General features: G+C 42.1%; 1 protein-coding gene across 2 annotated transcripts in view; it reads right to left on the bottom strand.

The window, feature by feature from the left end:
- Positions 1 to 12099, bottom strand: part of LOC132815099 (guanine nucleotide-binding protein G(s) subunit alpha) — a 353011-nt gene extending 340912 nt beyond the window's left edge. Inside the window, exon 1 of one of the 2 annotated variants that reach the window (XM_060823858.1) lies at positions 12081 to 12099. Coding sequence is in view for 1 of the 2 variants with exons in the window: in XM_060823856.1 (XP_060679839.1) it covers positions 11395 to 11794 (400 nt within the window). In the remaining variant the exon portion in view is untranslated. The other variant, XM_060823856.1, reaches the window with a different exon arrangement.
- Between the last annotated feature and the right edge of the window lie 4737 nt (positions 12100 to 16836).

The following is a 16836-nucleotide window of genomic DNA, read 5'->3' as shown; positions in this document are numbered from 1 at the left end:
TGTTTTAATCTTTCAGATAGAACATTTCACAGGCCCAAAAGTCGTGGCCGTAGGCTTCTTCATCATTTGCATAACAAACGTGAGGTGATGCGCTTTGGCAGGAAGAATAGAGGAGCTGAATATTCTTTAAGTGGAAGACTGCAGAAAGCCACAAAACAGAAGGATTTGAAAGTCCTTCTACATGCAATACTCAAAGCAAGCATCTAAGTTCAGATGAGAAGAAGGAATGCAAATGGAATGTTGACCTTTATTTCAAAGAGAATCAAGTACAAATGTAGAGAGATTTTGCTAAACCTACACAAGGCACTAATCAGACCACAGCTAGAATACTGTGAACAGTTTTGGAACTCTTATCTCTGGAAAGATATACAGGCATTTGGAGGCCATCCAGAGAAGGCTCACCAGGCTATTGCCAGGTATCTTATACAGTGGGCTTGTACTCACTGGAATTTAGAACGGAGGGGTTCTAAAAGGTTCGTAGGAGACTTGACAGAGTGGATGTGAAACAAGTTCTTTACCCCTATGGGCTGTTGAGGCTGGATCATGAAAGGCTGAGATAGACAGACTTTTAATCATCAAGAGTTATAGGAAAATAGCAGGAAACCGGAGTAGAGGATTATCAGATGAGCCACAACCTCATTGAATGGTGGAGCACACTTGCTGGGCCAAAATGGCTTCCTTCTGCTGCTCCATCTTATGATCTCCGCCACACTCTCACGCACTGAGTTCCAGGTCTTACACACTCAAGGGGTGAGAAAGATGGCAATTTCTCCATTACTTCTTTTGCAAGGTGGTCTGTGAATTCATCAATCGTCGAAAGTAACCGCGCAGGTCGGCAAGGCTCTTTAGAAAGCAAATAGGATCATGGGCAGTATATAAAGCAACCGAGAATACAGGACAATGCAGTACAATGCTGGTTAGGCATCAATTTGGTTCAATTCTCCACATCACACAATTGGAAAGCTGTCATTGCCTAGGAAACAGTGCAAATGAGATTTATCAGAATGGCAACAGGAATGAGAGAAAGTTTCTATTATTTAAGTTAAGATGGCCCTCCTCAGAGCAAAAGGAGGCGGAGGGGAGATTAAAGTACAAATAAACAAGGGTAAGCCATTGCCCCTGGCAGAGGGATAGGTAATCTGAAGGATACACACCAGATCATTGGCAAAAGAACCTTGTAGGGTTGAGAGTATCCTGCCAGCAGTAAGTTACAGTGATCTGGAATGCATTGCCTGGAAGGCTGATGGAAGCAGATTGAATAGTTACTTTTAAGAAGAGAATTGGATATGTACTAAAAACATTCCAGGCTTGAGGAAAGAACAGGGGAGTGGGACAAATTGAATAGTTCTTCCAAAAGAAGTATAAAAAGAAAGAAGTGCCTGAAAAACCCTTTTAATGCTATGTTCTATGATATCCAGTGTCTTTTCACCCTTACTATGGACACAGAATAAAGCAGAAAATTAGCGACTTTACCAATGTTAATATTTTCACTAAATCCCCTTCAGGGAACATTATTTCTTTTAAAACGTTCTTGTTAGAGTAATATTTTTCTAACAAGATGCAAAAGTACGAACATAGTACTGCCCTCGGTTTAAAAACAAACCCATGTTCTGCACTCACAGGCCAGAGAGGCAAATTAAAGGCAAGGTCTGAACGGGAATTAAAATACAACAGGGAAATGAAGGGGCAAGGTAATATGATGGCTTCTGGCCTCTGAAGACATGTCCTTGATTGGTTGGCTGTAAAATGACAAATATAAATTGGGTTTGGGCTGCTTTAATGCAATTTACAATAGGACTGCAGTGGCAGTACTAAACCGCGCATGATACCTCAACCTCGCAAACATCACAGAATAGCTGGGTGTCTGAAATGTCTCTCTGTTGCTTGGGGCTGCTCAGGAAGGGCAAGAGGGGACTTCACACAGATTCTCAACTGGGAATGGGATACTGGGACTAGATTCTTTATTAGAGATAATGTTACCATTTCCAAGCAGTACACATCTTGTGTGTATAATGCAGGTTGCTTGACTATCTGGCTATTAAAACTGCAATGCCACAGAATCAGTCCATATTAGTCTCCCACACGAGGAAAGCTACAGATAGCAGAAAGAAGCAGGAATAATACGCTTTGCTTCATAGAACAAGAGAATGGCCAACAATCTACACTCTTCTGCATCAGTGGTGCTGGAAGAGCACAGCAGTTCAGGCAGCATCCAACGAGCAGTGAAATCGACGTTTCGGGCAAAAGCCCTTCATCAGGAATAAAGGCAGTGAGCTGGAAGCATGGAGAGATAAGCTAGAGGAAGGTGGGGGTGGGGAGAGAGTAGCATAGAGTACAATGGGTGAGTGGGGGAGGAGATGAAGGTGATAAGTCAGGGAGGAGAGGGTGTAGTGGATAGGTGGAAAAGGAGGTAGGCAGGTTGGACAAGGCCGGACAAGTCATGGGGACAGTGCTGAACTGGAAGTTTGAAACTAGGATGAGGTGGGGGAAGGGGAAATGAGGAAGTTGTTGAAGTCCACACTGATGCCCTGGGGTTGAAGTGTTCCGAGGCAGAAGATGAGGCGTTCTTCCTCCAGGCGTCTGGTGGTGAGGGAGCGGCGGTGAAGGAGGCCCAGGACGTCCATGTACTCAGCTGAGTGGGAGGGGGAGTTGAAATGCTGGGCTACGGGGTGGTGTGGTTGATTGGTGCGGGTGTCTCGGAGATGTTCCCTAAAGCGCTCTGCTAGGAGGTGCCCAGTCTCCCCAATGTAGAGGAGACCGCATTGGGAGCAACGGATACAATAAATGATATTAGTGGATGTGCAGGTAAAACTTTGATGGATGTGGAAGGCTCCTTTAGGGCCTTGGATAGAGGTGAGGGAGGAGGTGTGGGCACAGGTTTTACAGTTCCTGCAGTGGCAGGGGAAAGTGCCAAGATGGGAGGGTGGGTCGTAGGGGGGCGTGGACCTGACCAGGTAGTCACGGAGGGAACGGTCTTTGCGGAAGACGGAAAGGGGTGGGGAGGGAAATATATCCCTGGTGGTGGGGTCTTTTTGGAGGTGGCGGAAATGTCGGCGGATGATTTGGTTTATGCGAAGGTTTGTAGGGTGGAAGGTGAGCATGAGGGACGTTCTGTCCTTGTTACGGTTGGAAGGGTGTGGTCTGAGGGCGGAGGTGCAGGATGTGGACGAGATGCGTTGGAGGGCTTCTTTAACCACGTGGGAAGGGAAAGAGCGGCTACACTGTCAATTGGAGTCATCGAGTCATAGAGATGTACAACATAGAAATAGACCCTTCAGTCCAACCAGTCCATGCCGACCAGATATCCCAACCCAATCTAGTCCTACCTGCCAGCACCTGGCCCATATCCCTCCAAACCCTTCCTATTCATTTACCCAGCCAAATGCCTCTTAAATGTTGCAATTGTACCAGCCTCCATCACATCCTCAGGCAGCTCATTACATACCCGTACCATCCTCTGTGTGAAAAAGTTGCCCTTTAAGTCTCTTTTATAGCTTTCCCCTCTCACCCTAAACCTATGCCCTCTAGCTCTGGACTCCCCGACCCCAGGGAAAAGACTTTGTCTATTTACCCTATCCATGCCCCTCATGATTTTGTAAACCTCTATAAGGTCACCCCTTAGCCTCCGACGCTCCAGGGAAAACAGCCCCAGCCTGTTCAGCCTCTCCCTGTAACTCAAATCCTCCAATCCTGGCAACATCCTTGTAAATCTTTTCTGAACCCTTTCAAGTTTCACAACATCTTTCCGATAGGAAGGAGACCAGAACTGCATGCAATATTCCAACAGTGGCCTCACCAATGTCCTATACAGCCGCAACATGACCTCCCAACTCCTGTACTCAACACTCTGAATAATAAAAGAAATATCAAACGCCTTCTTCACCATCCTAACTACCTGCAACTCCACTTTCAAGGAGCTACGAATCATTCTTCATCTCAATGAGATTCACTGAAACCACAGGAGTGTTAGGCCAGTTGGTTCACAGAAACCACAAGAAAACAGTGTATGTTGGGCCAGTTTGTTCCTTGTATTCTTCTCTGATATTTGGTAGCAGCCTATAGATTCCTGCCAGTCACTGGTCTAGAAAAGAAACTACAAGAGAGAAGATTAACAGCATCAGTATCAGACTCACGTTCCCAAACATACCTCCCCTAGGACAGCACATGGCACAGGAGCTAACAGATTTGGTTCACCTTTGCGGTTGAATATGCTTGCTCATCTACATATAAACTACATCACCTCTATGAAAGAACAACAAGCCAGCTATGGGGCTGGAGGTATTGGCAATACCGAATGACAGCAGTGATGTTGGCTAACATATGACCTTACCTGAGCATCTATGTTTGGATGTTGTGGCCAACAGAATCATTTTCTAATGTGGTCCTGCTTTATATTTCTTAACTTGAATATAACAGTGTTGGGGAAAATGCACTATTTTTAGCATACTAGCCCTTACATATAACGGCACGTTTACAAGATTTTGCACAGACAACTGTTTTGACATTTATGGGGTTTTTTTGGTCACTGAATTTTAATCAAATGGCTAAGGCAAACACAAATTGTCAAAAGTAAAAACACAACACCAATATTATGTATAGGTCGAGAAAGCTGTTTAACTTTCCGAAAAACAATAATTAGATTAGATTAGACTTACAGTGTGGAAACAGGCCCTTCGGCCCAACAAGTCCACACCGACCCGCCGAAGCGCAACCCACCCATACCCCTACATTTACCCCTTACCTAACACTATGGGCAATTTAGCTTGGCCAATTCACCTGACCCGCACATCTTTGTGACTGTGGGAGGAAACCGGAGCACCCGGAGGAAACCCACGCAGACACGGGGAGAACGTGCAAACTCCACACAGTCAGTCGCCTGAGTCGGGAATTGAACCCGGGTCTACAGGCGCTGTGAGGCAGCAGTGCTAACCACTGTGCCACCGTACTAATCTGGGCGGCACGGTGGCACAGTGGTTAGCACTGCTGTCTCACAGTGCCTGAGACCCGGGTTCAATTCCCGACTCAGGCGACTGACTGTGTGGAGTTTGCACGTTCTCCCCGTGTCTGCGTGGGTTTCCTCCGGGTGCTCCGGTTTCCTCCCACAGTCCAAAGATGTGCGGGTCAGGTGAATTGGCCATGCTAAATTGCCCGTAGTGTTAGGTAAGAGGTAAATGTAGGGGTATGGGTGGGTTGTGCTTCGGCGGGTCGGTGTGGACTTGTTGGGCCGAAGGGCCTGTTTCCACACTGTAAGTAATCTAATAATATCAACCCTCTGTTAATATAATGCAATCACTTGTGTTGTTACTGTATCCAAAGACATCAGTGTAACCATTCTGTATGGGAATGTCTTGGGATCTCCAGTAGCAGTAATATTCCTACCTCATTTATGTTACAGCTCTTCTGTTAAAGTCAGCATACCTATTCTCAAGCAATGGTGTAAAATGAGAGGGGTACTGGGACAGCAGTTGGTTGGAAGACACAATAACAGCTAAGAGAAATTTGGAGGTCATTGTGTCAAAACATTGATCAGAGTTTTAAGGGTAGTTTGCCTTTCTCTATTCACTCAATCAGGAAATGTGGGTCATGGTTTCTCAAAAGAAGAAAACAAGCTAGTAGTTAAATGTCTAGAATCACAGCAAATATCAATACCAGAAGGTAGTAATTAACTCATCATGTCATATTTGAAGAAGACTTACTCAATTATTCCCACCTCATATCTCAATGTTTTTCTCCCCTGTGTATTTCCCAATTTCCTTTTCAACAAGTTACTATTCCTTTTCTTCAGGTGGCACAGCCGCCCAGATTATCGTATCACCGTGAGGAAAACAATTCCTCATATCTGACTAACTAGCTGCTAGGTGGCCTGATCACTTTATTAGGGAACACTGTATGCAAAAGACATGTGATCTAACTTGTCCCAAACACTTCATGCGGTAATCCACCATTGTGCATAGGATTAAAAACAAAAAGGAAAAAGGAGAAAATAAACACCCACATCAAAACAGAATTAGTCAATACAGAACCAATTTGAGTCAACCTTCATGAGGTTTCTTTTATGTCACGCTTAAGGAGAGAGAATGTTATTTAGTCAGATAACAGTAATTGCTTCAGAATCCATCACACTCACTCACACAGAGGTGTAACAAGAGGACAGTGAAATTTAGTACAGCACTTCCATTAAACACTTATAAATTTTCCAATCAGTCTGCAGACCAATTAGTTCTAAACTGAGGCAAATGTCCTTCGTAAGGACACTGGTGATCAAACAGCAGCATAGAAATAGAACATTAATATTGAAACAGTAATATTGATTAAGCAGATTCTTTCCATCTCCTTATATAAACTGCATAAATGGTTTTCTGTCACTACTACTCAAAATGGTCAGTGATTGACTGCACATTAAAAGTGAAACACCTATGAACTCAATGTAAAGCTATGTTTATAGGTACACACGTATACACTCTGCCATAACATTTTAGCTGGAATCAAATATCACAGGGGAGCTTTGTCAGCAAAACACAATTCAATAAGGAAACAATTTCACTCCTCTTTTTCCTTAATAATTTAAACTTTCAAATTAAGTTAAAGTCACTTGATATTTTTCATAAATTACTAGAAAATGTTGATACTGTGCAATTGTACTTTGTCGCAAGATTGGACCCGAAAATACTAAAAATATGGAGGCAGAAATCTCAATCTCAGAAGATATTGTTCAAAATATCAAATGCCCTTCAGTCCATTCGATCTTATACACCCATTATAAACCTCTAAATACAACTGAAAAATTGAATGCTCTAGCCTCAATCACACCATGCATGGCAAACCACTGTAAATGATGACCATCTTCTGACACATGCCTTAAATTTGTTTTTCAAAACGCAATCTTAAATGTCTGAAATTACTCTGTTGTGTTTGCTTGCTTGTTCCTCATAAGTATCATTCAAGGGTCTTTTTGAAGTTCAGATCCTTTCCTCATATCTGACAGTTTGGTTACATGGATGGTACAGACAGACTAAAACAGTGGTAGAACTTGTGGTAGATGGGGTTTAATGTGGAAACATGTGAAGTCCCTCACTTTAGGTTTGAATAACAGAAGTAAGAACAATTGCTTAACATTAAGGTAAGAGCTGTGAACAAGCATTTAAATATCTATGATTACAAATCACTAAAAGCTACATTACTAGTTAATAAAAGGGGTAATAGATTGGCTTTTTATCTCCATTTAAAAGCTGTATTTAAATGCAAAAAAAATGGATTCTGTTGAACAGAGCCCTGCACAGATCCTCTTTGGTTCAGTTTTAGCCATCGAACCTCCTCAGCAAATGCATACTGGCCTCAAGAGGATAGAGTGCAGATTCAATAGAGTGATGATAAGGGCTTTAAGGATTAAATGATGAGGATAAGTTCCATAAACTTGGTTAATTTTTCCCTGAATTCAGAAAGGTTGCATAGTATTCCAATCAAGGTTGAGAAAATCTGAAGGTTTCAATGACGTAGATTTGTTTAAACTATTTCTTTTGGTGAGGAAATCCAGAACAAGAGGACAAAAATCTGCAACTTAGAGTCAGATCACCCGAGTGTACTCAGGAGCATTTATTTTATATAAAACACAACCTACAACTCTCTTCCCAAATAGCTTTAGCTTCTCGGATTATATTCAAGACTGAAATAGATATCTTGGGTAAAAATACCAAGGTATATGAAACAAAAGTGATTAAATGGAGCAAACTACAGAAAATCCTGGAGCTTGAATGGCAAAAGAGGTACAAGGGCTTAACAGTCTATTCCTGTGATTGGCCATTGCACAGTTAACACGGAGGCTAGAGAACTCAATTCAATTTACTATCCCCCGCTATGACATTCACTACAACACCTTAAAACTTCCTCGTAACACATTATAATATTGCAACCATGAAATACTAACATTTTTCTACCAAATCTAACATATATGGTGCCTTGTATCTGTTTATATTGAATTGTAAAGTTTCCTGCATTTCAACAGCTGACTACCCTTCAAGAAAAGGACTTCATTGGCTTGAGTGCACTTTGGGACATTCCCTGGTCATGGAAGACTATATAAATACATACTTTTCCTTTTATTAATCCAAACTTTATGTAATTTGTCACCCATAACATAGAGCATGGCAAGGTTTTTATTTCATCTATGTCCAAGATCTTTGTCATCTCCTTTAATTCAAGCTCTTACTTGCTTGATGTCAACTCAATATTTAGCCATCTTCCAGGGATACAAATTCAGATCAGATATGCATATTAAAACACTAAGTCACACAACATGCACTCAACAGCACCTTACTCACATCCCCTGCTCATTTGGACTCAACACTTTGCACAAACTGCTTCTGCACTTTTCCTTCAGCTTGTCACTAATTCACGTACACAACCTTTATTACACAATGACATTAGACAGTAAAATGTCTTGCATGATACAGTTAATAACATAAAAATTGGTAATCCCAATTTACATTGCTTATTTCCCGAAAAACGTCTTAGGAAGATCTGGCGCGGTATGGTTGGTAGCTGTCATTTATCTTCCTCAAAATGACCATGACTATTTTACAAATTCTCCTCCCCTAATTACCCTGTAATATAATTCATCTATCCCAGGAGAATGGCATGTCTAGGGCTTACATCAGGAAGTATCAACTCACACAAAATCAACAAGTGGAATACATTGCTAAAAATAGTAAGTGATAAGACGACCCTGGAATTTCTTAAATGGTTAAATGCTGTAACAGAAAGATTGTAGAGAGTTGGCTTTCTGAAAAGGAAAAAGCAGGGCCCCTTTAGATCTTGCCTTATGTTTTGAAGAATACGAACTCATTGTAAATGACAAGAAACTTAAATAGTTCAGAGGGATGTGGTGCCCTTGGACAGAAAACAAAAGTTTCAAGTCTAGCAAGTCAGTTTTATTTGAAATCCCAAAACATACATACAGATTTCATTTAAATATTTGATATTCTTAATCAAAACTCAAAATGGTTTACATCCATTTAATGGTTCAGTGGAACATGGAGTAATTCTTTAGAAAAGCAAGTATGCTAGACAGAACACAACCATTACAAATTTCCAAGAGAACCAGCCTTGGTATTGGTATTTAATAATGTTAGAAACACAACAGGTCTATCAGTAAAGGCAAACTGATGTTCGAACATTTGATTCTATAGTTAGGACAAGGAGCAACAAAAACCAAAACTGCTGGAGAAACTCAACACAGTTTGCAGCATCTGTGGAGAGAAACTGATTCTGTGTTTTCAGTCAAGCGACCCTTCAGCTCTAAAGACAGCTCACTAGACCCGAAATGTCAACTCGCCTTTCTCTTCACAATTGCTGATTTTCTCCAGCAATTTCTGTTTTTGATTCAGATGTCTTTGCTTTGAACTTAAGAGGAACAATTAGCTGGATGGCTCCTTGCCCTTTCTTTGCCATCCAACATGAAGGAGGGAGGTCGATCTTCAGCCTCAATTCAACTTTCACCGCTGATCCTCACATTTCCTTCAGATTCCAAAATCTAGCCAGCTCAGCCTTGAATATGCTCAACAACTGAACAGCCACGGCCCTGTGGGGTAACAAATTCTAAAGATTCACCAATTGAGCGTCAGACTTCCTCATCTTAATCTTAAAAGGCAGATACCCGTACCCTCAAGTTCAAGGGTAACAGTTTCTCAGCATCCACCTGGCCAAAACTTCATAAAATCATACAAACTTCAAAAAGATGACTTCTCATTCTTGTAAACGCTAGCAAGTATAGGCAGGTTCGAATCAATCTTTCTGCATAGACTCAAAATCAAAGTCGATCTAACAGAGCCTCACTTCAACCACGGCAGGCAGCACCCGTGTGGCTGGAGAATCAATGTTTCAGGCAAGAGCCCTTCATCAGGAAACTTATCCGGAATGTTGATTCTCCTGTTCCTCGGATGCTGCCTGATCTGCTGTGCTTTTCCAGCACCCTACTCTTGACTCTGACCTCCAGCACCTGCAGTCCTCACTTTCTCCTTCATTTCGATCACTCAAACATAAATGAACCTTTCCTTAGATACAGTAATCAAACTCCAAGTTTCACATATGCTTTCACAAAGCCCTGTACAACTGCAGTGTAACTTCACCACTTTAACCTCCTTACAACACACCATTTACCTTCACAACTGCTTGCTGCACATGAAACTGTGTTCTGCGCAAGGGCACCACATTTCCCCTAAACTATTTAATAGTTTCGCATTTTTTAAAATAAAAATTGTTTTTCCAACTAGAGTGAAAACCCCTCATTTTCTCACATTGTACTCCATCCAACACCTCACTCGACTTTATTTATTTGCAGATTTTTTTGCCACCTTGTTACAATGCAGGTTTCATTAATGAGTTGGACAATAACGACCCTCACAAACATCCTGTAGGTAACAGGCTATTAACATTAAAAAAAGGTGCGAAACAAATACCAGAGAAGAAACATGGACAGAGCTAATGCTTCAAATCTAATATGACTTTTCTTCAAAACCTTAACCCTAAACCCATTAAATCAATTGTCTGTCCACACTGATGCTGCACCCAACCTTGTCAGTTCTTGTGTGAAAAACCTTTCCTGGAGCACATTTAAAACCCAAGTGGACTAAATCCATTGGCTGCCCTTCATTACTAAAAGGATGCTTGCAAGGGTCACTATTTTCATCCAGGGCCTTAATGTAACATGATTGAGATGCCAATGTTGGACTGGGGTGTACAACATTAAAAATCACACACTAGGTTATAGTCCAACAGGTTTAATTGGAAGCACTAGCTTTTGGAGCGCCGTTCCTTCAGCAGGCAAGATATTTTTCAATGTATAATTTCAGTTACATCACACTGTAAACTTCTGCTATAAATTCTGCATCTTACAATTGTGTCCTCCACAACCACCTGATGAAGGAGCGTCGCTCCGAAAGCTTGTGCTTCCAATTAAACCTGTTGGACCATAACCTGGTGTTGTGTGATTATTAATGTAACATGAATTGTAGTCACTGTGTAAGGCGGCCAGGTCTGGTGATGATGCAAAGTTACATGGAAAATACGCTGTCACAAGGAGACATTAACTCTGCCGGTCACATCCTTGGGACAGCTCAACTGGTTAGCGCTCTGGTAGTTTACAAGTTGCTCAGTGCTAATTTGACATGGGTTTTGATACAAGATCGGAGGCGCAAGTTTAAATTTCAAGTCAATAATGGGTGAAGCGATCAAATTAAAAAGTGTGTACCATCAAAACCATAGCTGTCTTGTCAGAGCAGAGGGAAAGGGAGCGTGCACACTGACTATGAAATGCCATCCCTCAGTGTCCCTTTAATAGGTCAGTCTACCCCCAGACACAGAGAGAGAAGCGGGGCCCTTACATTGACATGACCTTACCCAGCAGCAGCAGCCGGTGAGTTTGCTTGTACTCGCGTTTCTGTTCCTTCAGGATTTTGTCGATGTACTTGCTGACTCTCTTTGCCTCCCTCTCCGCCTCCTTCTCCTCCGCCCGCAGCCTGTCCCAGTTCTTGCCGGGTTTCTCGGGGGCTCCCTTCTTGGCGCCGTGCTGCCGCTCTCCGCCGTTCTGCTGGGGCTGCCCGTCCGGGTCCCGGCGCTGGGCTGGGTGCCCGTCGCGCAGCCAGTCGGAGCTCCGCGGCCGCTCCAGCGTCTCCCCCCGCTGCGGGGCTGCGGCTGGGGCTGGAGCCGCTGCCGGAGGCTCCGAGTCCGGGCTGTTGGTGGACACTGACGCGATGGGGTCGCTGAACAGCCGCGGGCGCAGGCTGTAGCACATCCCCATGTTTTCCACAGACAGGGAGAGGCAAAAATAAAATACCCCCCTCACACACACACACACACACAGGGCCTGGAATAAACCGCTTTGATCAGCGTTTCATCCTCACGCTTCCCAAATCCACCCCACCAAAATGCAGCTGGTCGATTTGCCGTCCCTTCTCTCCCACTCCCCCCAAATTTAAAAAAACAAAACACCCAAATTTTTTTAAAAGGCAAGAGACGGAATGGTTTAAAATCCCCAATGTTCCATTGTGCACAAGCAGATACAGCATTCGAGACTCATAAATCACCTGATCCCAGTGACCAGTGGTCCACCTTACCGTAAATCCTCCAAACTCACAGCCCAGCTCCTGGAAACAAGAGCCAAACCAACCCGACCTCCTCCATCCTCCCCCCACCTCCCTCTCCCCACAATTCATTGATCTGCCCTTCCATTCCCTCACCTCACTTGTCCTCAAGAATCATTTTTTTAAAAAAAACAGCGCACACAAGTCACAGCATTTCTTCGGATTTGTTTACAGCCTCATGATATCTATGGGGGAACAACAAAACACACAAATATTACACCATGGCAGAATATCTTTGACAGAACCCCCCCCCCAAAAAAAAATCGTCCGAACTCCATGATTTTTAAATCATAAGCGACAATAAAGAATTGGTGGCGGCAGGGTGAGATCCTCTGAGAGATTGATATTTTGGGTTTAAAAAAATCACTGCTTGACAGAGGAATTTCCTTCATTAATCATCCAGCTTTCAAAAAAAAATCAGATTTCAATGTCCCAAATACAAAGCCTAGAAGGCCTCAAACAACGAGGGGTTTCTTTCTCTCCCCCCACCCAGAGAGAGGGTAACTAGAAAAACATAAAAGGTCTTGAATGTTTCTTGTGAAAGGTATTTAAAATAAAAATTATAATATTAATTATAGGTGGACAAATATTCGACGGAAAGATCCTGAACTAGCGGAGCCCTGGAGATGCAACACTATACAAGAGCGAAATATATCTGCTACATGTTAAAAAGTAGTGCTCGATAAACTCTGCAGCATCTGTGGAGAGGGGAACAGCTGACATTTTGTGTCCAGTAGCACTTTTCTTTGGAACCCGAAGTCATTAGACATAACATGTTAATTCTGTTTCTCTCTCCGCAGATGCTGCCGAACCTGCTGAGATTCTCCAACATTTTTCTGACTCTATTTCAGATTTGCAGCACCTTTTCCTTTTATTAAAGGCAATCGATCGTGTTTTGGACCATTAAAACCTCTCAGATGCCGTCTGTACCATATCTGCATAAATTGGAGGAGTTTTGGGGGGAGGGGGGCAAGAATATTTTGGAATTTCACCCTGTTGCCCTGGTGAGCAAGGAAACAATTTGTACAGCTTTCAAACTTATTTAAATATCGGTGTAATTAATCTAGAAATCACATCAAGTGCGTGAGGCAGGAGCTATAATTATAATTTTGAAAACAAGATATTTCCGTCGTGAATCAAACACAACACCTTCTAAAGCAGTTTTTTTTAAGTTCAAGACATTGTTTAATTGCTTGAGGTTACAGAAGTTTAAAAAGAGGTGTGGCATCTTTAGAAATATCATGTGACTTGTTTGCTATTTGCTATGGCACCATACTCTTGTTTGCTGTAAACAGTTAAGAATGGAGTCCGATTTTGCTGTCACCTTTTCCGTGAGGTTAACCGTGCTTGCAGTTATTCGTGAACAAGTCGTGCAACAAACTCTGATGAGAGGCAGGTGTATGGCTAAATATCCAAAATTTGTACCATTCCACTGTTAACTTTGTCACAAAGGCAATTTGATGATTCCTCAATGTTGTATGCCATAACGCTATTGAAAAATTAGTAGTGACGACAATTCCCCCTAACCCCACCCCAGATATTTAGAACACAAATATACAGCAAGAAATGAAGTGAAATATCCATCAAGAGGCACTGAAAACACTCTCCAATGATTACAAGATGGAAACACAGGAGCCAATGTAAATAAGTGTGAAGTGATAAAGAATAGATTAGACAATGAGATAAATGATACAATTTTAAAAGAGGGTGCAGGAATAGAAATACCCACAATGTGCACACAAACTGTTGAAGGGGGCAGGACAAGTGCAGTGAGCATTTTAAAGAAATTGATGGGATATTTTGGCTTTGTTCATTGAGGTGTTTAGTACAAAAACCAGAAAGTTGTGCCAATTGATATACAGTATAGATGTGAGAACATTGGAAGATCATAGCATCTGCAAACTTCTTTCGAGCCAGGACTCTTCCTTTAGACTGTAGTGGAACATGGTTTTGTGCCATGGAGTCATTACAGTGCAGAAAGATTCCATTGAGTCTATGTCAGCTCTCAGTAGGACAACGTAATCAGTGCCATTCTCCTGCTCTCTTACTTGAACCTTGCAAGTTTGCTTCTTTCAGATGCCCACCCCATTACCAGTGATTGACCAAACCTTTACACTTTAAATGTCATCTCTATGAAATCTTTGTACTCTCAATCCTCTTCTTCCAACACACAATGAACAGTAGAACACAAGAAATAGGATTGGACCACTGGACCTATCAACCCTGCTCCATCTATTCAACATGGCTGACATTGGACTTCACTCTCCTGCTTGCTTCTCTTCTCCCTTATTCCTGAGAGACAGAACTTTTCTGTTCCCACATTAAACATTCAACAAAAATGGACATTTCTGGGAAGACAATTCCAAAGGTTCACAACGCTTTGAGGAAGTAGTTTTTCCTCATCTCAGTCCTTAATGGATTGGCCTCTTATTCAGTAAATGTTTAAAATTCATCAACCAATTTCTCAGCAGCCACCCTATCAAACCCCTCAGAACCATCTGTTTCAAATAGATCACGTAGAAGCAGGTGAAAGGTGAGCATAAATAGACCATTTGACTCCTTCAGCTGGTCCAACAGTCAATAAGGTCAAAGCTGACCTGCTGGCTTTTGCATTCTATATTCCCATCTACCCTCACCAACATTTGATTCACTTGTCCAACCTGAATCTATTTATATCAGCCTAAAGCTATTCAATGAATCCCCACTCCACTAACTGCCTTCTGCAGCAGAATCCCAATGTCACAAAGTCGCTCCCCAAAGTGCAGTGGACTCTGGGACATTGAGTAAATTTAAGAAAGAACCAGACAGGTTTTAATTAGTCCCAGCTTGAAGAGTTTATGGTGAGGGCAGGAAAGAGGAGTTGAGACAGAGATGACCCCATGATCATATCAAATACCAGGGCAGGCTTGAGGGGCTGAATTGCCTCCTCCTGCTAATTCTTCTGTACCAAAGCCATTTAAAAAAAAAGTTTCTCCCACATTCTAATAGGGAGGTTCCATGTTTTTAGCAATGGGCTGTTAGTTCTGTACTCACTTGAGAGAATATAGCCTATCCATTCTCACTTTGTCAACACTTTTCAGGATCTTATACACTTCAATTAACTCTCACTCTAAACTCCAGTAAAACACTTCACTGTCTGTCCAAGATTTCTTCATAAAACAACCTGCTCATTCCAGATAATCAACCTAGCAACCCCCTCTGAATGACCAATGTATTTGCATTTTTCCTTCAATAAGCACTGTCCTGTATAACTGAAGCTTAACATTCTTATTTTTATGTTTCACTCTCAGTCTTCCATGAGCATTAATTACTTGCTGCACCTGCATTCTAACTTTGTAATAAGTGCACCAGATCATCCAAATTCTTCTGCACCTCCGAGGTCCAGAGTCAGTCTTCATTCAGGTCAGGCTCAGCACTTTTGTTCTTCTTGTTAAGATGAAGTTTGCATTTTGTCAAACTATACTGCATTTGTCAGATTTTTGCTGACTCGGTTTGTCTGTCCTCCTCTCTAGAATTGAGCAAGTACTGGAAAATTAACGAACACATTACCTCATCACTAGCCACCTCTTGCAAGACTCTAGAAGAACCTGTCAGTCCACAACACTATCAGTTCGTTCAGTACCACTTCTCTAGAGAAGGGTTTTACCACGTTCCCCTCTCCCTCCTGATTGCCAGCTTTTAATGGAATGCTTTTTGCATCTCCATAGCAAAAACAGATGCAAAATATTTGTGTATTTTACCCACTACTTCCTTATTCTCTGCTGTGAAGCACTTCTCCTTCTTTGAAAATCCAGAGATTTTAAAAATGTTCAAGGAATTGGGGGCATCTGATTACAGATGCCAGCCTTCAGTCTCTTTCATTCATAGGAACAAGAGTTGGCCATTCAGCCCCTCTATCCTGCTCCACCATTCAAAAACATGATGGCTGATCTGTGGCTTAACACCATATGCCTGCCCTGTGGTTTTTTCCATGATATCCTTGCTTATCAAGCATTTGTCCATCTCAGATTTAAGTTCAACAATTGAATTAGCATCAACCACAGTTTGAGGGCAGGTTTCCCAAACCTACTCTACTCTTTGCATGTAGAAGTGCTTTCTAACATCTCTCCTGATTGGCATGGCTGTGATTCTTAGTCTACACCCCCATTCTAGGATCTTCAAGTAGAAATAGTCTTTTCCTGTAAGTATGCTGAAGACCTTGATTAGATAACTCCTTAACCTTCTAAATTCCAAAGAATGAAAGCTTAATCTGTTTAAACATAAACCCTGAAGTCCAGGTATCATCCTTGTAACCGTGCATTGAACTCCATCCAGGGCCAAAACATCCTTTCGAAGGTGTCGTGCCCAGATCTGCTCACAGTACTTTAAATGAGGTCTACCTAGGGTTTGTTTAACTGCAGCATAATGTCTACACCCCTATACTCCAGCCCTTTAGGGATGAAGGCCAGCATTCCACTAGTCATCTTGATTATTTTCTGTACCTGTTCACAGTGTTTTAAAGAGCTATGCATCTGAACCCTCAAGTTTCATTGGGCATTCTCTGTATTTAACAATGTATCTTCTAAACAAAACCTTGTTCTATCATTTTTCAGTCTTAAATAGATAACCTCTCTGTTGCCTATATTAAAATCCATCTGTCAGAGCTTTGCCCATTCACTTTATCAATATCCAGTTGTCATTTTATCCTGTCATCAACACC

The sequence above is a fragment of the Hemiscyllium ocellatum genome, chromosome 4 (genome assembly GCF_020745735.1).
Source record: "Hemiscyllium ocellatum isolate sHemOce1 chromosome 4, sHemOce1.pat.X.cur, whole genome shotgun sequence".
NCBI classification, from domain to species: Eukaryota; Metazoa; Chordata; class Chondrichthyes; order Orectolobiformes; family Hemiscylliidae; genus Hemiscyllium; species Hemiscyllium ocellatum.
Note: the sequence above shows the minus strand (reverse complement) of the source record. Positions and strands in the feature narration are given on the sequence as shown.